General features: G+C 56.8%; 1 protein-coding gene across 3 annotated transcripts in view; it reads right to left on the bottom strand.

Annotated features, from left to right (window-relative positions):
• Positions 1 to 23,129, bottom strand: part of PDE2A (phosphodiesterase 2A) — a 91,068-nt gene that overhangs the window by 16,536 nt on the left and 51,403 nt on the right. For all 3 annotated transcript variants that reach the window (XM_027580599.2, XM_027580598.2, XM_027580600.1), the window contains 4 exons: positions 14,963 to 15,052; positions 10,977 to 11,065; positions 4,055 to 4,164; positions 3,168 to 3,223 (listed from right to left, as the gene is read on the bottom strand). In XM_027580599.2, coding sequence (XP_027436400.1) covers positions 3,168 to 3,223; positions 4,055 to 4,164; positions 10,977 to 11,065; positions 14,963 to 15,052 — 345 coding nt within the window. The remainder of the gene's footprint in view (positions 1 to 3,167; positions 3,224 to 4,054; positions 4,165 to 10,976; positions 11,066 to 14,962; positions 15,053 to 23,129) is intronic.

Here is a 23,129-nt window from a genome sequence, read left to right as displayed (position 1 = left end):
TATGCAAACATACAACCACCAGCACTCACACATGGCTTTTTGCTCATCCACAGGAACACACACCTACTCTTTCTAATCAGGGAGTGTGTCTGGGGCCCAGTGGGAACACTCAGTAGTTCAGTAGTGGGCACTGGGGCTGCAGAGAGGGTTGAAAGCCCAGCACATCCCTCACACCCCTCACCCTCACCAAGTTCAACATGGCTAATGGCATGCACACCTCATCCTCATGTAAGGAGCTGGTGTGGCTGGCAGAGCCAGAGGGAGGAATGGGCACAAATCATGCATCAAATGCCAGAGACCAGGGGCTGCCCACTCCTGGGACTTATCATCCCAGAACTGAAGAACAGAGCTAAAGACTCTTTGCACACGAAGAATCTGCAATCAAGGCACCTTGAGAGGCAAGCCGCAGACGCCCAGCCCGCAGCCACGCAGCCCTGCACCTGGCCCGCATAGTCCTCAGAGAGCAGTCCACAGACCATGCGTCCATCAGGCCCCAATAGTCCTTGCAGGGCTCCCTGTTTCCTTGCCAGCATTTTCTATCATTTGCAATTCTATCCTCATTTGGCTCAGTTGTTTGATGTCTGTCTCTCGACCCCTCCAGACTGCATGATCTGTGAAGGCAGGGGTCAGTCCCTGCTCCGTTTGCAGCACCTAGCACACCATGCCTGGTGATGCCCAAGAAACAGGTCTTCGATTGATGGATGGGTGGGAGGATGGATGGACAGATGGAAGGATGGATAAATGGATACCGAGAACAGAGACTCAGAGAAAGGAATGGGGCTTGTTGCGATTGGAGCTGGTGAGTCAGCCCTCCCCCAAATATCTGCCCTGTGGCACCCCCTTTATCCTTTGTACCCTCTGCCCTCAGGATCTGGTTGCAGCTAGGAGGTCAGGGGCTGCCTGCACTGCCTCTGGAAGCATGTGAGATCTAGCAGGTCACAGGATCTATCAGGTGTGTATGCATCGGGGAGAGGGGTGTCCTGGGGAAGTGCATTTCTACCTGAGGCACAGGCCTGGAGGAGAGGCAGGCTGTGAATAATTTAAGTACATTTCAAGAGCTCTTAAGAAAAAAAAAAAAAAGAAGAAGAAGAAGAACTGCCCCAGGTCTTTGAGGAAGTGGACAGCTAGTTGTCAGGACCCTCTCCTGGCAGCCAGAGCCCCAGGTGGCATCTTGCTCAGCAGCGTGCACCCCACACCTCAGCCTCACCGGGATCACTCTTCTCCCAACTACCCTTCTCCCCACCCTGCCTTGGCTCATGCTGTTTGCTCCGCCTAGAATATCCTTTTCCTTCTGTGCCTGTCGACCTCCTACCTATGCCCCAAAGCCCCAATCAAATGCTGCCTCCACTATGAGGCACCCCTTGGGGCTCCAGCCTCTGCCACCAGAGCACCTGCTAGCAGCATTTATTTCATTTGGCCACTGATAGTCTGAGGTTGTGCCTGCTTTCCCCCAGATGGAGCTTCTAGAAGGCACCAATGGGTCCCACTCCTCTCTCTGCCCCAGCACCCAGATGGATGGGTCCCCGGAGCAGGGTTTTGCCAGAGTGCGCTAAATTTAAGTAACGTCAGCCCCCTCCCCCTCGGCATCACACAACACACATATACACACAGGCCTTTCTCCCTGCAGGTGAAGGCAGAAGCCTGGACCCCTGGCCCAACCTGAGCCAAGGTGAGCCCGGTCATGCCAGACATCCTCCTGCCCGCAAGATGAACAAACTCCAAAAGTCCTCCTTCTCTTGCTAGAGCTGCTTCTCTTCTGACCTGGTCCTCACCGCCCCGCCACAGGAAATCCTTCTCAGGAACCTGGCACCCCCAGACTCTCCTCCCTCAACGGAAGTGGGCAACCGAGTTACCACCTCCCACTGCCCACCTCTGCACATTGCCCCTAGCCCTGCTCCTCTTCCAAGCCACCAGCTCTGGCACAGATTGGGACCAAAAGAGGGAGGGAAGCGGCGCTGAGAACTCTGTGCCAACAGCAGATCCGTCCCCTGCGGGAACAGAAGCTGGGGGTGGGGGAGCAGCTTGCCGGAGAAACCAAGGGGCCGGCGGCTCCCTCAGTCAGGCAGATGGGGAGCCGAGGAGACGAAGCCAAGCACTCCCTTCCTCTCCTCTCCCCTCCTCTCCCCGCGGCCGCTCCCTTCCCCCCTCCATTCCCACGGCCCTCCCCCGCCAGCAGCTCCGGAAAGGTCAGGCGCCTCCGAAACCTTTAATTCCGTTTTAATGAGCTCGGGAGGAGTCCCACGGGCGCACGAGGACCCCCTCCTCATCTGTCCGCGTCCCCGGGTCTGGGCCTTATTGAGGCTGTGGCTGCCTCGGTGAAGCCGACCCCCAACAATGGCCATTTGGGGGCGCCAACCCTCGGTTCCTAGGACAGGACAATGATCCTGAACGCCCGCCTCTGTATGGGAGAAGGGCCTGAAAGAGCGGCTGAACCAGCCCCACTAGGCTCCGCCAAGCCCTGCCCGTGGCGCAGAAAGCCGGTGAGCTCCGCCAGGGGGCAGCAGAGGGCAGGGGGAGGCCCGGCCTGGGTTCCCAGCCTGACTGCCCGCCCCCCACTCCGCCCCGTCTCAGGCAGCGCAGCCCCCCCTTGCCGCTGAAGCCCCTTCCCCTCCATCACACCCTCCAGGCAGCCCGCCCATCGGCGCCAGCCTCAGCCGTGGGGCTGGAGGTTTCCCCCGCAGCCCCTCCCGGTGGGCCTCTTCTCATGCTCCTGAGCTCCAGCCAAGGGAATCTGACTGGCCTTCCCACACTGTCTCTATTTGTCAGCGCCATGGCCATCCATCCTTCCTCGGGGTCTCTCAGGCCTTCTGTGGACACAGTCCCCCGCCCCTAACCCAGCGGGGAGGATGCCAAAGAGGAAGCAAGGTCAGGGTTGCGCCGATAGCTCTGATGGGGCTGAGAAGTGCAAGTGGAGCTTGTACAGGTCTCTGAATGTTGCTGACTGGGCCGATGACTTCGTCCTGCCCATCCAAGGTAGGGCGGAGGGCTGCGGTGTGGGAGAAGCCCAGACTCCTCCCAGACCCCCAATTCCCGCACTCCAGCCCAGCTTGCTGCTCTACACACACACACACACACACACACACACACACACACACACCCCAGACAGGCTCCATCCGCTGTTCCTCCCTTGTTCCTCTCCCCGCCATCCCACCCCACACTGTTCTTACCAAGATGACGGCTGCCACAGCCCCAGCCTCCTTGTCCACCAGCGGCATGACCAGCACTGAGGGGGAGAGGGCAATGAGGTGGTCCTGCGGGGCCAATGAGGCTCAGAGATACAGAGCCAAGCCCCAGGGAGGGAGACAAAGACACAGACAGAGAGGCTGGCACAGAGACACAGAGAGACCCAGAGACCCAGAGAGACAGGGGGTCCTGAGGCAGCAACAGAACAACCACAGCAATGTCCCCTGCATGGAAGGAAGCCCCCTCACTTCACAACTCTTCTGTGAGCCTCCCCCCCAGCAACCCTGAGAGGGCAGGAAGCAGGTAAGGCTGAGCACCCCTATTTTACAGATTGGGAAACTGAGGTCCAGAAAGGGGAAGTGACTTGCCCAAGATCACACAGCAAGTCAGGTCTCCTGACTCCCAGTCTTGTGCATTTTCCACATCGAGACAGAGGACAGAGACCTAGAGAGACTGAGACACGAGGCAGAGAGACATGGCGGACAGGGGGCGTGGAGAGGAAGGAAGGAAAAACAGAGACAGTGACAGAGAGCATGACAACACTGCAGGCCATCTAGCAATAGACACAAGCACACTGCGGCCACTGGCCACGGAGCCCTAGTACGTGCAGGCCCTTAACATGCGTTATCTCATTTGCTCCTCCTCAAAACACCCCCTCAAGGTAGGTTCTCTCATGCCCATTTTACAGATCAGGAAATTGAGGCTCAGAGAGGTTAGTAGCGCCTTAGAGAGAGAATTAGATGGAGGGATTGCTGGAGACACAGGGCAAGAGGAAGAAGGAGACAGAGATGAAGACAGGGATAGAAGGCCAACGTGATCTAGGGAGCAGGGGCACAGTCCCCCCTGCCCCTGCCCAGGTCCCTGCCCTTACCTTGGGTGTCAGGAGCCAGTGGGGCCACCAGCCTGGCCAAGGGCTTCCCCGGCAGGTCCGCGGGGCCCAGTCCGCTGCAGCCCAGCCGCTTCCGGGACAGCACAGCCTCTCTGAAAAGAGGACACCCTCCCACCTCTCAGTCTCTGGATCAAAAAGGAGCAGGCCCCGACCTGGGGACACCCAGCAGGCCGGACCCTGCACATCTGCAAGGATCTAGACAATTTGACCTGCCATAGGGTGGACATGAGGAGGACACAAATAGAAGAGATGGGAACCCTGGCCCCCCCATGTAGATGGGCAGGCAGCCACAGTCTGGCCTCTGGTGCCCCTTGCAGGAACCCTGGGGCCCAGCGCGGGTCCACCAGAGCAAGTAAAGCAAGGGCTCAGAGCTAGGCTGCCTATGTTAAATCCTGCTGTGGCTACTACTCAACCTTGGGCAAGTGATCTACCTGTCTGAGCCTCCCAGGGAGAAAGAGTGTGGAGGAGAGTAGAATCCTAACCATCTCCATCCTCAGAAAGCCATTCTATATACCTGAAAGTAGTGTAATACTGCGTGTCAACTATGAAAAGGAAAAGGAAACATTCTAGAGCAACTTGTGGTGTTAATCGTAGGAGCACTCCAGAGGTAGTTGACATAACTAAAGTTTATCCTACATTCCCTATGTGCCATGCACAGTCCAAGCAATGCATATAGTTTAACTCGGAATTCCCCACAATCCCATGAATTCAATATTATCATTATTTCCATTTTCAGGTGGAGGTTAAGAACCTATCCAAGGTCCCATGGCTAATAAGTGGTAGAGTCAGGATTTGGACCCAGGCAGTTGGCGCCAGAACCCATACTCTTTAACTAGTGTGCTCAAACCTTCCTAAAGACCCGAGGGGGTATAAGCTTCCAATGGGATTGGTATGAATGGGCGTAGGTGTGATGGAGGGGCAGAGAAGGGAGGTGGTATAGGAAGAATGAGTTTCTATCTGCCCTCACCACACATACTACCTACCTTTCCCCTGGCCTCTAGCTCTTCCTGCTTAATTAAGTGCCTGATTTTTCACCAACTGTCCCTCCCCGATGATTAATTGTCCTGGGTTCCTCATCCCTCATGCTGCCTCCACTTAATTGTGTTTGTAGGAACTGCCTGGCCTGATGAGAGGAGAAGCCTGGGGGGCTGGGACTCCAGTGTGTGCGTGTGGGGTCACTAAGGGGAGCCAAGCAAAGGCCAGATGAGGAAAAGAGAGGGGGTTGGCCTCCAAGTCTCCGGATCGGGAGATCACAGCCTCTAGAGAAATCAAAGACAAAGAGGCTGGGCATCTTGGTAAAGGTCATGCAGCATTTGGAACTGGATCCATTCACTCTTGGCCTCCTGATTCAGAATCTACAAGAACCAGTGGTGTCTCCTACCTTCCACCCCTCACACCCTGGACCGTGAGGCTCCATGCTGTCCAACTGTGCCAAACACCCCAGGAGGGAATAGGAATCTAGGGGGGGCAGGAGGGCAATGCAGCCACGTTTCCTGATGACCAAATTGCTAAAGACTGGGGCTTCCTGGGGGCAGGGGCCCGCCTTGGTGACCCTCAGCCAAACCGCCTCTTGTTGAACCCACCCAGCCACTTGGCCTCCGGTGGTGTGGTTATTGGGCAACCACAAGGTGGCGCTGGTCTCTATGCTGCTGGTCAGTAAGCGCGGCAGCTTCATCCCCCAGATCCCTCGCTCCCCCTTTCGCACCCTCCCACCCCGCTGGGCAGACCAGAAGCTGCCTTGGCCTCATACCCCACCCCACCCCATCCCGGGAGCCTGAGAGAGGAGTCTGCCTTTAGCCTTTCTTCTGCACAAAACTCCCTCCTCTGTGCTCATGGCCCTATGACTCTCCAGCCCCACTCTCGTGAGCTCTAGACCCCTGATACCCAAAGGCCTCCTGGAAGCCTGTCCCGGGTGTCCCTGACATAGTCAAAGGCAGCCAGTCCCAACCTGGACTTGTTCTCTCCACCACACAAAGAGGCACAACCACCCACCTGGTCCCTTGTAGCTTGTCCACAAACTGTCCTAGCTACCTCCCTTTTCCTCACCTCCCCCATCCAATGGGGGAATCACCTCCCATGCATCTCTCACAACTGTCTGGCATGGAATTAGTGTCAGAGAGGGCTTCCCGGAGGACACGATGCTGAGTTGGGTCCTAAAGAACATGCAGAGGTGGGTGCCTGGGAGGCTCAGTTGGTTAAGCAACGGCCTTCGGCTCGGGTCATGATCCTGGGGTCCTGGGATCGAGTCCTGCACTGGGCTCCCCCTGCTCTGTGGGGCCTGTCTCTCCCTCTTCCTCTGGCTGCCACTCCCCCTGCTTGTGCTCTCTCTCTCTTTCTCTCTCTGTCAAGTAAAAAAATAAAATCTTTAGGAAAAAAAAGAACATGCAGAGGTTATCAAGGCAGACCGGAAGGGATGCGCAAGCAGGGGGAACCGCATGTGTCGAGGCTCAGAGGAGAGAAAGAACGTGTGTCTGCTGGATGGCCTGACTGCAAGGAGGTGAGTGTGGCTGGACAGCAGGGAGCAAGGCTGAAGAGGGCCCTGAGGAGCTAGGCATGATGCTGATAGCAGTGGGAGCCTCAGGACAGACTTGAGTAGGGGAAGGGGAAGGTCACGTTTGCTTTCAGCCTGATTGGTTTAGCTGCTGGGTAAAACTCTCACTGGAGAGGGAGAATCTGAGAGACTGGAAAGGTCCTGGCAGTGAGGGCCTCTAGTCTCAGTGGTCCCAGGACCAATGAGGAGAGGCTGGGCTGGGGCAGATCAACCTTGACTGAGCCCAGATCTCTCACAGAGCACTGGGGGGCCTCCAAGGGGCCTAAACCCTCGGGAGTCCTCACACCTTGGCACCTTGCTCTGCCCTCCCCGGCCCGGCCACATCCCACAGTCCCAGGCAGGTCTGTGCTAGGCCATGCTCACCCCAGCCCATGCAGGCAAGCCCTTTTCCTCTGCTGCACCCTTTCCAGAACTGTCGTCCTCCTGGAGGTTTTAAAGACACCCACAGACTGGAAGGCCAAGGAAAATGCCCAGGCTGAGTCTTCCCAACCCCGATGGGGGTTGGGGCTTTACACTCACACCCCAGTGGTTCCTCCTTCAACTTAGGACCCTCTGCCCTGCCTCATCTCCCCACCTGACTCCTCCGTCCTCCTACCCCAGCTGCCAGGCTGATGGTGGGGGTGAGGGGACTCCACGCCCAGGGACCAGCTGTCCAGGTTGCAGGCTAATGACCCAGCCCTGGTGCCTGGGTGGTCATGGCTGCCCCAGTGACGATAAAGACAGATGGGCACAGAGTGGGGAGAGGAACGGGCGTGGAATTTATGACGGTTCCATCCCTTTAACAATTATTTGTTTAGTGGCAAGAGTAGAGAAAAAGGCTCTCTGTTGGGAGGGTCAATGGCCTGGAAAGAGCTGAGTGCCCAGGCCCCCTTCCACTCCTCTGAGCCCCTTCTTTGGTGAGCCTCACCCCCTTACTGAGCACCCTACCCCTACCCCCCACCCCCCAGAGCCTCAACGTCGCTCTGACTTTTCATCTCTCTTGGAGACAAATTATGATTCAGGCCGAGACCTGGACCCTCCTCTCCCCTTCCCTTTCCTCTTCCCTCCGCCAGAATGGGGGCCTCCAGAGAACAGACTATTCCCTGTGTTCCTGACACAGATCAGAGAAACACAGAGATTCCGCAGTGTGAGAGGACCAGGTCAGCTCTGAGGAAGAAATTTCTCAAGGTTGGGCCCTGGGACCCCCAAACGGTAGCGGAGGGACAAGCAGCTGGGCTGCTGTGGGCCGTGGTGTCCCCATGGCAGCTGAAAGGCCCCAGACTTCGCTGCAACCAGCAGTCGGTAATGAGAGGCTTCAAGATGGCAGGAGACACAATAAGAGGAGGAAGGCGGCAGGGCTGGGGCCTGAAATAGGCTGGGAGATTGAAGGAGCAGCGTGAGGGAGACGAAGATTTCCCGGAAGGCCCTCCTGCAGGCAGCCTCTCAGGAGGCTCTCCCCGCCAGCCCCTGGAATCCGGAGCTGGACCAGCCCTCACACACGGCAGTGTTCCATCTTGCTGTCTCCCAGGAGCCCACAGGGGCCCAGAGCGATTCCTTGGCCTGGGGGTCGCAGCCACACCCTCCTGGATCCCAGGTCTCCTGACTCCCAGCCCACGGTTCTTCTGGTGGAAAGACCCATCCCTGAGGGAGGCCACCACGGCCCAGGCACCTTTTCTGGAAACCGGATCCTCCTTAGTGCTGGGGCAACTATGGAGCAGGCCTCCTAGAGCGCCTGCGGCTGGGCCTCAGGAGATCAGGGGAATGGGGCTGGTTGAGACGGAGCCGCACAGGGAAGGACTGCGCTCAGGAGAAGAGGGCGTGAGCCAGCACGAGGGGGTAGGGAACCCAAAACACACCGTGGGGATGAAACTGGGCACCTGCGAGCCCACGGAGGGGAGGGGGCAGTGGCAGGAAGGGCCTCCCCACCCCACCCCTCCCAGAATTGTCTCCCCTGCCGCCCTCACAGGGCGCTAAGCCTGTCCTCTCCCTGCCGGGGCCTTATTTGTCTTTATGCCCCACCTCTATTCACACCTGTGCCCTTTCCCAGCCCTGCCAGCCCTCCAGGGTTTCCTGGAGCCGTGCCCCCTCCACTGGGCACAGCCAGAGCCTCGGGCTCCACCTTAGCCTGAGGCAGCTCCCCTGTCTCCTGCTGGGGCCAGAATCACAGGGGTCACTGTTGGAAGGACCCTGTACCCAGCCTCACCCATTTTATAGAAAAAGACTGAAGCCGGAAGGAAAGTATTTTTCTCAAGGGGTATGGCAGAGCACAGATTTCAGAGGAGGGGACTGAGCTAAACCTTCACCCCTAATCCTTGCTGGCCTGAATGAATTTTGATCTCTGTGTCCCTGGGATAGGGGCTGCCTCAAGCCTCTTGCCCCTTGCCAGCCTCTTCCTGGGATTTCTGAGCCCTGTATCCCAGCAGGTACTCACCTCCCCAACTCCACTGAACTCTGGGCTAATTGCATTGGAATATTCACTTTTAATTGCCTTTTTTCCTTCCTTATCTTTTGCAAAAGCTTTACTGAGTCCGAAGGTGGGGGCGGTGGTTGGGGGATCCTGAGAGGTGCAGAAGATCTGAGACCTCTCCAAGATGCCTGGACCGCAGACACCCCCTCCCAGCCCTCCTCACAGCAGAAAGCCTCAGGGGAGCATTCTCGGGCCCAGAGGGGGCAGAGCAAACCCAGCAGGATGCTCCCCTCCTGCCATCTGAGCCCATGGTCCTGCGTCCCTCTCCCAGGAAGGCCTTCCCCAGCCACTTGGAGGAAACTTCCTGGATGGAGCAAGCTCATATGAAGCAAAGCTCTTAGCAGTAGGATTGCTGGCTCCGAGGAGGAACGGGGATATAATAAGCATTCTTTTCCTTAAGATTCCGAAGACCTGCCAGGCCTATCCTGCCATCTTACAGATGGGACGGTGGCAACCAGAGAGGGGCACGGCTGGCTTGGTTCACACAGTCCTCGAGGGAAGGAGTTGTCAGGAGATGCTGGAGGGGAGAGTGTCACCCGCCACCCATCCCCTAGGGGAACCAAATGGGAGAACAGGAGGTGAGAAGGCTCTGGGTTGTTGGAGAGGCACCAGCTCCTCCCAGGCGGAAGGGTTGGAAAGAGGCCAGCATCCTGGAATTCAGGGTCCCAAGTGCCGGAAGGGGCCTCAAGACCACCAGCATCCCCAGCACCAGGACCTCTAGCAGCCGCAAACAGCAATTCTTTCCACCAGCTCTGTGAAAGGGGAGTGTCTTGCCGGCCTCAGCCACTACCTGAAAAAGCCATATTCCTGGACGACGTGGCCTGTAGGAAAAGCCGTCCCCCGGGGAGTGGAGTGCTGCCTTCTAGTAACACCCCGACTGGTACCCACTCAGCCCTCAGCTCCCGACCTCATGCTCCCTGGGCCCACGCTGGCCCTGCGGTGCTGAGAAGGCAGTGACCATGTCCTCTGCGGCTTGACCTCCTCTGGACCAGGACTCCTGCCCGTCAACACTTTCTCATCTGACGAGTTCCATTTCCCCTGACTGTCCCCTGAATGGCCAGGAGACGGTGTCCCAGGCCTGGCTCTGTCTCACACCAGGTATGTGGCCTTGGACACGTCTCATGATGGAAGATAAGGAGACGGAATTCAATAGGCTCAGAAGTATCAGGGGACCACAGAGCCCCGAGCATGCTGTGCCTCATGTCAGGGATTCCAACATTCCATCCCGACAAAAACAAAACCAGACACAGTGTTTCTAATGGATGCAGTTTTAAGTGCTTTACTTGTGTTAAACTCATCTAATCCTCGAAACAACCCTATGAGATAAGTAACCAATCATTATTGCCACTTACAGACAAGAACCCTGAGGCCCAGAGAGGCTGAGTGCCTTGCCCTAGGTTATACAGCTAGTAAAAGGGAAGTGGGATTTGAACCCAGGCACTCGGGCTCAGAACCCACAGCAGGACACCTGTCTCTGTTCTCCCAGCTCTCAGACACCAGGTTCACACCATGTGCTCCCACAGGTCCAGCATTCTGTGATTCGGTGAGAACCTCCCCGACAGTTCTCAGAGACTGCTGGGGGTCTAATGATAAACCGTAGCCCCGACCTTCTGAGACTGGGCTCTGAGGAGGCTGCTGCAATTCAGAAGAGCTCTCTAGGTTTCTAGAAGAAAAAGTGCCCTACCAGTGGGCACTTTCCCTGTGCTGTCCACTGCCCCAACACAACACAAGAAAAGACATTGCTTCTCCCCTCTATGGGGAGTCAGTGACCCAGCCAAGGAACCCCAGCTGGCAGGGAAGCTGAGGTCAAGGGCAGTTGGGGAAAGTCAGACTGGGTGACTTTGGAAGGTCTCCCAGGCCTGAGATCCTTGATTGCAGGAGACGCAATAGGGTACAGAATGGCTCACCGGACTTTCCCCTCCTGGGGCAGCTCGTGGGGGGGGTCCTCACACACCAGCCGGGACTCCCCATCCAGCAGGTAGGTGTAGACAGTCTCCTAGGACAGAAGGTGCTCGTGAGATCCTGCGGACAGCCCTCCCAGCTGCCTTGTCCCAGTGCAGATGCGGATCTGGGTGACAAGGTCACAGATCCTCCGTTAGTGGGCTCAAGCATCTGTTTGTTTTTACTCCCCAGGTGATTCTAACTTGCTGCCAGGGTGGAAAAACTCCTCTATGAACTTATACCTCACCCTCTCCTCTTGGAGGGGTTCTGGGAGCCATGAGCCACCCTGCTGGCTTTCCTTGTCTATCACCCCAAATCTAAGGTGCTGGGGAGAGAGTCTAAAGGGCTGAAAGCGCAGACAAATCCCACCCACCATCCACCCCAAGATATTTCCCTGCTGTGACTCCAGCCTCAGCAAACCATAACAGAGTGGTCCATTCAGGGCTCTATGGTAGGAGGGGCTCAGAATGCCCTGGAAGCTTCCCCCCTACCTCAGAGACACAAACAATTCTATAAGAAACCACACACTGTGACTCAAGCCAGAAGGACTCCCTGGAGGAAGTGATCTTGAAACTGTAACTGCAGTGAAAATTAGACACATTTGGGGAATGGGTGAGGCATAGAAGAATGGCTTTGGGCCTGGGCCGAGTCGCAGATAAGCAGTGTAAAGAGCACAGAGCATTTATGGAACTGAGAGTGGAGGCAGGGGGCACAGGAGGTGGCCTTGGGGTCAGCAGGGCCTAGAAACAGAGCTGGGGGGGAGGCTGCTGTGAGCCCTGAGAGAGGAGAGCAGGTGCGTATTTTGGAATGATCACTCCCTAGAGTGAGATCAAAGCTCTCTTCAAAGCTTTGTCAAGTCTTCAGCTTGTCAGTGTGCCTTCCCCAAGGGCCCAGAGCAGTCTTGGCCTCGGTTCCAGGCCACGTCCTGGCAGAAGCAGTTGCCCTCACTGACCCATGGGTGAAAAGCCACATCCCCTCCAAGCAGGACTGGCCACCCGAGGGATCCATAACCAACTCCCATCAGCACAGCCTCAGCGGGTACCCCACGGCCCCACACTCTGGGAGGGAGGGAGACACAGAGGCCAGCGCTGCCCAGCAGATGCTGTGCCCCAGCTGGGGGCACCCACATGCCCAGCTAAGTATCCTGAGGGACACTGTTTTCTTGGGAGGGGGAGGGAGGACTCTCCTCTCTGCTGATGCTATCAGGGAGGGCTTCTGGAGGAGGTGACATTGGAGCTGGGTGTTGAAGGCCCACCCCTAGTACGCGTGGAATCCAGTCGAAGCTGTTGCCCTTCGACCACTGTGAGCATCCACAATCCTGCCAGCCACTCTTGCTGTCTTTGGCTGCCCCTGCCCTCCCAGCCCCAGGAGTTCTTCTAGTCCTACTGCCAGAGAATGTGAGCCAGTTCATTGGTGGTGTGGGCTGAGGATGATAGGGCCTGAGAGCAGTGAGAGGGGCAGGCACAGGCCGGGCCTGGAGGCCCCCTGTCCTTCACGGGAAGGGTCTAGGCGGGGAGGTCAGGGATGGAGAAATCGGTGGGAGGGAGGCCTCTCCTCCTTCTGGTCCACAGTCCTTGCAGCAGCCTGGGAGGGGCCTGAGCGGTCTGGCCCAAAGAGGTTAGGAGACCCCCCCACCCTAGCACCTAGGGTCACACAGAGAGCCTGGCCCTGGCAGAGAAAGGTAGCTACACTGGGCTGGGGGAGGCGGGGAGGACAGATACTCATCACTTCCGGATGTCCCTCTGCCTCCCACCCCCTCACTCTCAGCCCTCTGGGTTAAAATTAGCTGAGTTTATTGGAGAGAAGGAGGGAACCATCGCAGACACATCAGCACCATCTGCATTTGGGGCTGCCTGCCACAATGGGTGCTGATGAGGAAGCCAGGTGCTGGTGGCTCTCCTCACTGAGGGGGAGTATGGAGACCCCTCCTCCATTGCCCTGCCCTCCCCCCTCCATCTCCCTCCTTTCTCTGGGGACAGAGCAGATCTCCCATCTCCCCCCACTCCGTGGGGGCAGACTGGAACCCTGCCATTCCTCCCTCCCACTCCCTGGGGGCAGAGCAGACACCTCCCATCTCCCCACCTTCCAGCTCCCCGCCTTCCAACTCCCCGGGGACAGAGAAGTCTCTCCCATCTCCCCTCCCTTCTCAGGGGGCAGACAGTCTCTTTTCCTCACCTGTCCCCAGGGGCAGAGCAGACCCTTCCCATCAACCCTCCCCCCACTCCCTGTGGGCCCTCGAGACTCCCTCTAATTCCCTGGAGGCAGAGAAAACCTCCCATCTCCCCCCACTCCCTGTGGGCAGTCGAGACCTCTCATCTACCCACCCCTCACTGGGGGCAGATCACACTTCCCATGTGGATGGGGGGAGGAGGGACCCCTCCAGGAGAGGGGGTGTGCTGAGACCCCCCATGCAACCAGTCCCCAAAGTCAGGGCTCCCTCCCTTAGCTCATACAGGCCTCTTGGATGAGCTAAGGTAGACATGTCCCACCATCCCAGGAACCTGGTCGCCTGGACCACAGCTGTCTTCCAAGCCCCCAGCTCTGGAGATATAATTAATCCAGTTCAGGGCATCTATACTGGCATAACCACCAGGAACCCTGCCTGGGAAGACCTAACTAGTCACCTCCTCCTTAACCCTCCCAGGGCAGCCCCAATGGCCACAGAAGGCCCCAGGACAGCCTTGTAGATGCTGACCTGCCAACCTCCCCACCCCCTCCTTTCCAGATGTTTCTCCATCCCAGGCCAGATGTTGCCTCAGTCCTGTCCTTCTCTGGGAGGATTTATTTTTGGGCGCCAACACACCACCCACTTCCTACCAATTTCACGCTCAATAAAGCTCAATCATTAGCCCTCCTCCTGGGCTCTGAACTTCTAGAAGGTTTGAGAAGGCAGAGCTGAGGAGAGAGAATGGAGATGCTTAGGTGCCAAGCCCCATTTGTCCCTGTCATGCTGTGTGACCTTGGGTGAGGCACCTCCCCTCTCTGGGCCTCTGGGGGTTCATTAATCAAGCAGATGCAGATATGGTAGACTTGCAGGGGTAGGGGTGGGGAGTGGGGGGGGTGAGGGGTGTCACATTTTGGCCGAGGCTGCCCTTGGCTGGTGTCTAGAGTAGGGAAGAGGAGATTCAAGGCTATGGGAACCCAGATGAGGCATCTCCTCCTCCAGGAAGTCTTCTGTGCTCCTTTGGCAGGTTCAGATCCCCCCACCAGGCTGAGAGCTGCTTCAGGTCTCAGGGGCAGTTTGCTCATCCTATTGCCTAAGGGGTGAGCAGTGGCCAACGGAGCCAGGTTGAGGAATGGCCTGGAGCAGCTTACGAGGGCCACAGTCCCCTCACCAAGGCACTCTGGGCCCAGACAACGAAGGGGGCCGGGTGACCATGGGCCCAAGCAGCCATCCTCCACCTGCCCCCAATCTGCAATCATCCGTGGTGCTGGGATAGGTCAGAGAGAAGCCTAAAGTTTTCTAGATGTCATCTTGTCCAGCCTCCTATCTCCAGGCAGGACACTTTACCTTCGCACAGACTCATTCAACAAAGCTATGCCTCTCACTCCAGCTCTTCTTGGACTTGGCATCAAGGAAGTTCTTCAGCATGTCTACCCTCCATCTCTTCTGCTACGTATTCCAAAGCCCACTTGACTCCACTATGTTCTAGCTATTATCCTAGGGGAATCCTTTCCATTATTTGAGACACGATCTTTCCAATTAAGCTCTAAGTCCCCTTCTGTCTCTGACATTCCAGAATTCCTACGTAAGTTCATTCTTTGGGACTTAGCTTCAGCCCTTCTCTTTCAGGACCCCCTCTCAGAACACTACCCAAAACCGTCGCTTTCCTACGAGAGCCCTCTGGGCAGGGACCCTGCCTCTTCCTTCCTTCTCAACTCTATGTGAGGTACAGCAAGGAGCTGGGCAAAGGTTTGGGGGGTGGGGGGAAACATGGGGCAAGGCACCTACCACTTTGGGGAGCACAGCCGAGAGGGCTTCCTTGACAGCCCGCTGGAAGCCCGCAATGTGGATGACGGAGCCCAGACTCAGCAAAGCATCCTGGAAGAGACGAAAGGGCAGTGAGGGCTTTTTCCAGGCAGGCCAGGGCAGCCCCATCTGCCCAGGCAGCTAGGAGCACAAACTCCCCACTTAAACCAGAGCCCAAGGCTCTCAGACACTTGAATCCCAGGACCTTAAAATCTCAGAATCCAACAAGTCTTAAGACCCTAGTGTGTCCAAGTCCACTCATCTTAGTGATGGGGAAAGGGGGCTCAGAGAAGGGTCAGGGGCTTAGCAAAGTGCTCACGGTAAGTCAAGAGGTCAAGTCTAGATTAGCCCCCAGGCCTCTTGTTCTTTAGCCAAGGACAACTCTGGCATAGTAGTGAAAGCACAACCTTCCATATTAAAACAAAGCAAAATAAACAAGCAAAAAACCCCCCCAATTTGTATCCTGGGTTGAGAGTAGCGAGAGTCCAAGGGGTGCATGAGCCCACAAGGTGGGAGAACAGTTGGGCCAGCCTCTGGCAAGATAGAGGAGGAAGGAGAAGTCAGCCTTGACTGCCTCACAGCCTTCGCATCCCAGGAACAGGCCTTGTCCTTGGAGAGCCGGAACAGAGACAAAAAAGGTCCATGCTTCTCACTCTATTAACTTGGCTGAGCCACAGGGATCAAAAAGAAAGGTAATGGAACAGGGGATCTGGGGCCAAGGCAGGCTCATGACTCATACGGTCCACTCAACCATGCCCTCCCTGCTAGCCCTTGAAGTTCTTTTCTGGGATGGCCGGGTCTGTGTTCAAAAAGCAAAATGATTAACCATAGCAGGAAGGAGACATGACTTGGCCCCCATTCATGTAAAAATGTTATGAGGTTGAGAATCTTAGTGAACCACATGTGCTGCATGAGCCCACAGTGTATGTGTGGCTGGAAATAATTAAAATGCTGAAACTGCAGGCCATATTAATAAAGATCTGTTAGCCTGAATAGGCAAGATGACAGTTCTGCCACTTCTGTAGGTGGATTAGATACATCCCCAGTGCATTGTATCCCAAGTAAGGACAAGATGAGACTCATTCACAGGTAACGTATGTAAGGAGGGAACTAGAAACCAAGTCTTGCATGTGGCTGAGAGCAGAGAACCTGGGGGTGCCCAGCCTACAGCAGAGCAGACCTATGGGTCTCCATCTTTGACTCCAATCTCTCAGGCTTTCCTGAGCAGCAAGACAGGACTCTGTGGCCCCAGGGACAGGCTGGAGACCAATACGTTTGAAGGATGCTGGCCTTGGCCCAGTGGGATGAAGGACCTTCTTCTAGGCATAGCCACACCACATAGGCAGAGGCCACCAGGAGAGAGGGAGGAGGGGAGCTGCCTGTCCCTAAGGGTGGGCAAGAATGGACTCAGGGCCCATTTTTCAGAGAGGCCACCAAGAGGAGTCCTGTGCTGGAATCCAGGAGAAGCCTGGGGTCTAGGCTTCAGCTACAACGTTCAGCCATGCATCTTCTTGGCTTCGGTCTTCCCCCTCATCGCCACTGCCACCGAGTCCTGTGTTCCCAGGAGTGGGCGGCAGCAGCAGACCTTCTCCCCAAATGCTCACTTGCCATTGCTCTCCCCACAGCCCAGCCTCCCTCCGGCCCCTCCCGCTGCTCAAGGATGAAGACACATTTTAGTCACGGAGCTATGTCTCTGCCCTTGGACATCAGAAGCTGCTGATCCAAACATTAGAATCCCCCCATTGGATTAATTGTCCTTTAACACTTAGGCACTCCTGATCACAGTTCACACACCCCGCCCCCAGCACACCCTACACCGGGCCACAGAGCCACCTCAGAGCCACAGAAGTGCCCAGCACACCTGCAGACCACATCCCCCTCTCCCCCAGGCACACACACACAGGTTCACACAGGGGCAGCCATTTCCTTCTGGATTCACAGGGCCAGGGCTCAGGAACCTGTCCTTCACTGGAATTGGTGGGTGCCTGTCAGGCCTTTCTTCAAATGGGTCAGCTTTCTGTGACTTTTCAGACTAAGGGCAGAACAAAGGCGGGGACGGGGGGACAGCTATGCAGATAGTAGGCACGTGGACTACTGTGGCCTTTTGAGGTCAATTCTGCAGACTAAAAGAGGGGAGAAAGAGCTCACGTCCCAAATAATCCCCAAATTTAGTCTGCCCACTCAGGGTCCTCAGGCTGAGGCTCCCAGGTCAGGGCCTCAGAAGGTAGTGCTGGTTTGGTTCTGTTCCTGCCTGGCAGAGGCGGGTGGCTGGGGGGTAGACAAGCTGAGCCCTGGAGTTCTTGGCCTCCGGTGGAGTCTGATGTGTGTATGCTGTGGAAGTTGGAGAAGAGGAGCCAAGGTGATGGAGTGAGTTCTGCTGAGGGGCGAGGCTTGAGACAGCTAAATCTCCTCATTTGACGGATGAGGAGACCGAGAGTCAAAGAGAAGCAATGTCCCATTTATGGTCAGCCAGCGAGTCAGGCAGAGCCAGTCCGCAGCCCAGGTCTCTGCATCTCCAGCCCCTGTCCGCCCCCAACTCCCTTGCCAGGGGGCTTAGAGAGGACAGTGTGTCCTTTGCTCCAATTGGTGGGCTCCTCTACCTGCCCTTTACTTGGATTGGGGGCTGCCCTGACCTGTCCTTTACTGGAATTGGTGGGTGCCTGTCTGGCCTTTGTTCGGATTGGTCAGCTTTCTGTGACTTTTCAGACTAAGGACAGGACAAAGGTGGGGCCGGGGTTGGGGCGGGGGACAGGAAAGGAAACTTGAGGAGAGTTGGGGCAGCGGCAGAAAGGGGCTTCACAGCCTTGGCCAGCGCGGGCTGGAAGCAGACATGGCCGATGAAGCCCGAGGCTCCCTGCCTGGCATCCTTCTGCCCATCCCCCTCCTGGCCCAGCCCTGCCCTGCCTGCCCCATGAGTGTGTGGGGTGGGGCAGGAACTGCAGCTGGGAAGACCACTCTCATACCTCGCTCTCATAGGGGCCTTCAAACCCTGAATCTTCCCCGGATCTCAAAGCAACTTCACCTCCACTGCATCAGCTCGGGGAAGGAAATAGCTCAGATCCCAAAGCCCATGATGTGGGGGTGCAGAGAGCAGAGTGGCTGCCTCCATGAAGGGAGAAGAGAACCGGTGGGAGCAGCTGAGAATGAGCATGCCTCTGTCCAACATACATGCGCACACCATCACACAAACTGCACACACACACACACACACACACACAGAGAAATACAACTGTATATACAATCCACACACACACACATACACAGCCCAGGCTCAGAGTGGGGTGAAGGACGTCACATTTCCTGCCCTCTCAGTTTTTTTGAACAAACATCAGTATAAATATCAACATAACAACCAGGCAATCTCCCAGACCCCAGGGGAGAATATGTGGTATGTAGAAAAGAGTGGCAATTTCCAGGCCTGTCCCAGACTGATGACAGAAACTCTGTGACCTTAGCAGGCCCTTTTCCTCTTCTGGATCTCAGTTTCCTCGTTAGTGAAAATGGGTCCTTCCAGCTCTGCAACAGATAGTTCTATGGTTCTGTGGTTTAATTCAGTGAGGATGGCTGGCTGGCTGGAGACTTCCTGCTTTCACTGGTTCCCTACCTGAAGCTCTGTGGTTGGAAAGAGGGCCAGTCAGCACCGTAGACAGTGCCTCCCCCCAACCCCCCCCCCCCCCCCCCCCCCCCCCCCCCCCCGCCCAGCACTAACTCCAGGTACCAAGAAAGGGGAGTCTGTTAGGAGTCAGGGCTCCTCTGGAGCCAGTACTGTGCCTAGATCAGCATTTCTGCACTTGTTTGGGGAGGGGAAGGGTCTAGACTAAATTACTTCTAACTCCCTCTTGATGCTTAGGATTATATGAGGCCAGAGACCTTGGCCTTAGCTCTTCTGGTGCTACCAGTGCAGGGACTGATGCCCATCTTGAGGGTCAGGGTCACTGTCACAAGCTGCCCTCCTGTCTTGCCTTCATGAGTCTCTATGTCTTTTCCCACCTCTTTAAACCCTCCTATTGCTCTTCCCACTGCCTGGAACCTAGAGCTCACCCCTCCCTTTCAGGAAGGAAGCCTCACAGTGCCACTGTTGGTGGCCTAGAAGAAGGTAGTAACATCAAACCCAACAGTCAAGTCCCTCCCAAGACTCAAGCTGTATTACTGGGACTGGCCATATGGACTGAGTCATCCAACTCTGCTTGTGCTAAGTCTCCTGGGTGGCCTGGGGGTGGGGGGTCTCTCTGTGGGCCTTGGTGTCTCCTTCTCTGAAACTTGGGTGTCCCTCAAGATCTCCAGGGTCTTGGAGCCCCTCTCTGCCTCTGTTCCTCTTCCCTTCCCTCCCCTCTGGGCTGTGTGTCTCTCTCAGGCCCTGTCTCTCCCAGTCTCTCCAAGTGGATCTCTCTTCTCTCCATGCCTCCCTTAGCTGATGCCCAGCTCTGTCACAGGCTGCTTTCCTGTCATGTCTCCACGAGTCTCAATGTCTTTTCCCACCCCTAACCCTCTCTCCTCTCAGCTGGCTTCTCTCCCACCTCTCTCCTGCACACTCCACCCCCACGCACTCTTACCCTCCTGTCCGCTCCTCCCCCAAACCTCCAGGCAGTCCCCTTGAGAACTTGGGGAGAAAGCACCTGACCCAAGATAGGTACCCACAGAATGGGGGAAACCCAGGGGGACAGCCATGTTGGGAGAAATTGGGGGTGCCAGGGCAGATGCCATCTACACTCTTCTGCTTCCTGCCCCCTGTTTTGCTGATCAATATGTAGTCCCTTATCTTCCTGGAGAATGGGGACCCTTCTAGGGTAAAAGAGAACTTATCCATTTCTGTGCCCAGGACTGACAGGTTGAGCTGTTGTGCCAGGGTGACTAACAGAACTCCCCGTAAGGAAGCCTCCTGGGGGCTCAGAGCATGGAGGCTCCCTTTGGTGGGCCCTCAGACCCTGTCCTGAAGTGCGACACCCCAGCCTTCCTCTGTGGCTCCTCACAGCCCTCACAGCATGGCCCGCCCTGCGGAGTCAAGAGATGGCAAGGAAGAACAAGAGGCAGGCCCTCCTCCCTCCCGTGCTCCCACCCATGCCTGCCACCTGCTCAAGGAGCCGCCTCTAACAGACACGCACGTCTTAGATACTCCGAGAAGAGCTAGCTACCTGTGAGCACTAGATCTTGCACTCCCAGACCTCCCCTCAACAAGGCTGAGCCGGACCAGCAGCAAGAGAATAGAGGAAAGAGGCTTGGTGATCCTGGGGAGACCTGATCTGAAAAAACAGGCAGGACAGAGTCCCAAGCCACAGGTAGACTAGCGCAAATGTCAGAACCCGGCTTGAGTGGGCCGTCAGGCTTGGGGGAGGGGACGGGACCTTTCTCAAACACCTACTGTGTGCTAGAGGGAGCCACCAGTGGCTCTCAACCATCTGTACCCACCAGCATCCCCTGGAGAGTTGGCTAACATAGTTTGCTGGCCTGACCCCCAAGTTTCTGATACAGTACATCTGGGATGAGGCCGAGAATCGCCATTTCCCACACATTCAGAGCTGCTGTTGTTGGTGCTGGCCTGGGGACCACATTCTGAGACCCAGGGGCATACACCACCTCTAATCCTCCTGCGGGCCCTGGGACGATTGTTTTGTTTTGCGTTACTGCTGAATAGTCGACATACACTATTACATTAGTTTCAGGTTACAACACTGCGATTCGGCAATTATATACCTTACAAAATGTTCATCACGGTAAGTGTAGTCACCATCTGTCACCTTACTACCTTAGGACAATATTATGGGAGGTGCCTGCTTTGATCCTCCCGTTTGATAGGTGGGGAGAGGAAGGGGCGGGGCCTTGCTCAGGTGAGACCCGCCCAGCCTCGGAGGGCAGCCCGGGTGACTCACGCCACCTCTACCTCTTGAGAGCAACTCCTCACCGAAGGTCCCGAAGGAGGGGAGAAGCGGGGCTGCTGGAAGGAGAGAGTGCGGGGGGGACAGAGGGGTGACATGGACAAGGGCCACCTGGAGCTCAGGAGCCCAGCCCTAAAGGAAAGGCCTGCCCTTCCTCGTCCTCCCCCCTCCCCCCACCCCTCCTCCTCCCTCCTCCCGCCCTTCGCAGACTCCGGCTTCAGTTGTTACTCCAACAGGGCCGCGTCTCCAGCCTCTGAGCCACACTGGAGACACGTGCACTGTAGAATACACCTGAGCCCAGTCCTGGCGCCCGCCCCGTGGGTGCCCCACCTCCCGGATGAGCTCGGCCCCCATACTGTGGGCTCTTCCCCTCCAATATGCCCAACCAGATCCTTCCCCCTGGCCCTGGCCCTTTCTAAGCCAGACGAAGCCAGCTTCTACTCCAGACCCTGCCTCCTCCCACACGCCCTCCAATTGTCCCAGGCCCCCGCTGGATCCCTCAGGGGCTAGGTTTGGGGAGGGATGAAGCCTGGGAGGAAGGAAGGAGTTGGGGAGAGAAGGTAGACTTGTGTGAACAACAGCTCTCTGGGGGCCTGACTCCCTGGAACTTAGCACCTAGGGTCTGAGGTCAGGAAAGGAGGGGATGAGGGAACAAGCCAGAGCGGGCAGAGGGAGGGCGGCAAGAGCTGAAAGTGCGGAGGGGCAGAAGGCCCCGGGAGGCGCACATCAGACCAAGGGGGGCCAGGACAAGCTCCTGGCTTCCCCATCTTCCGCTGCCTCATCCATGTGACAGGGTCCGTAGCGGGCCATCCTCATGGCACATTCTCCTCCATGCCACAGCCTTCTTCCCGAGCACATCACCAGCATCCCCCGCATCACAGCTGTCCCAGTCATTCTGATCACCCGGTGCCTCTCCATCCTCGACTCCTGGCACAGCGAGGTAGTCACAAGGAAGCAGATGTAACTCGCTGAGAGTCAGTCATGCCATAAGAGAGAAGTCCGGGAAGGAGGAGGGCGTGAGCTCCCTGTCCCCAAGGTTATGCTGGGGAAAGGCCTTGGTGAACTTGGTTGGCCTCCAGCTCTGGGTGTCTTGACCCTAAATGTCTTCAAACCTTCCTCAGCCTCACCCCTCACACGGTCTTCATGATGGGTTCAGAGCTGGGCAAAGCACATCCAGGAGCCTCTGAAAGGCAGACACAGTGGCCTGAGCAGAAGGGGATGGAGAGGAGTGACCCGCTGGGCCAATGCCCAAAAAGTTTCTGTCTCGAAGGAAATAATGACAAAAAGGAGAGCTGGATACATGAATGAATGAACACACCAATGAACTAATGAATGAGGGACTGACCTCCCTTCTCTGGGTCTCCCTCCGGGAACTTTCCCAGGCAAATCTGACCTTCCCCTGGGGGCACTCACAGCCCTGCGCTCCCCCCCCCCCCCGCCCCCTGCAGGGCGCTGCTGCATTGCTCCTACTTCCCACTGGTTCTCCCATCAGACTGGGAGCTTCTTAGAGGCCAGAGGTTGTGACCTATTCCTCCCCAGGTCCCCAGCTTCATCCAGCCCATCACAGGTGTCAGCAGATATTAGGTGAGCTATAAAATGATCAGTTGGACTCCTGAGCACCCAGAGCCTTTGGGCGGTGAGGGGTACATTCCATCACCGAGTAGATGGGTGGACCCCATGACCTCTGGGGGATCCCAGGCCCCGAAGACAGCTGAGAGCTCTCAAAGTTTCCCAGGTCTGGCACAGTGACTATCTTAGAGAAGGAGCCTGAGGAATGAGGGTGCCTTGAGCTGAGAGCTTTTGGAAGCCTTTCCAAGGCAACTCCATGGGCCACAGTGTCCTTCAATGCTTCAGGATCATCTCCCAGAACAGAAGGCGCTGGGGACAACATTTCAGGGTGGAGGGGCTCTTCCCTGAGAGGAGTACTATCACTATCACCTTCTTTCATGACTGATGTCACCTCCTCTAGGCAGCCTTCCTGGGTGGGTCACCTGTCTTCATCCCAGGCCTCCTGAGAATTCCTGCAGGACCAGTGTCTAGAGGGCCCTAGGTCTCATGGAGCCTAATCCCCAGCTTGATGGGGGTAGCTTAAGGCCAGGGGAGGCAGGAAAGGACTTGCCTAGGGCCACAACCTGGAGTCAAGAGGCCCATGTCCCGGCTCAGGACACACTAGGCTCTCTCCCTTCTGAGCACTGTTTGCTTTGGGGGCCCCTCCAATTCCCTGCTTTGCCAGGGGATGGGCTGAGCCCCTCTCAGATGTGGGGTGGGGCTGGGTG

This window comes from Zalophus californianus, chromosome 11 (genome assembly GCF_009762305.2).
Source record: "Zalophus californianus isolate mZalCal1 chromosome 11, mZalCal1.pri.v2, whole genome shotgun sequence".
In the NCBI taxonomy this organism is placed as follows: domain Eukaryota; kingdom Metazoa; phylum Chordata; class Mammalia; order Carnivora; family Otariidae; genus Zalophus; species Zalophus californianus.
The sequence above is the reverse complement of the archived record's forward strand: the minus strand, read 5'-3'. Positions and strand labels throughout refer to the sequence as shown.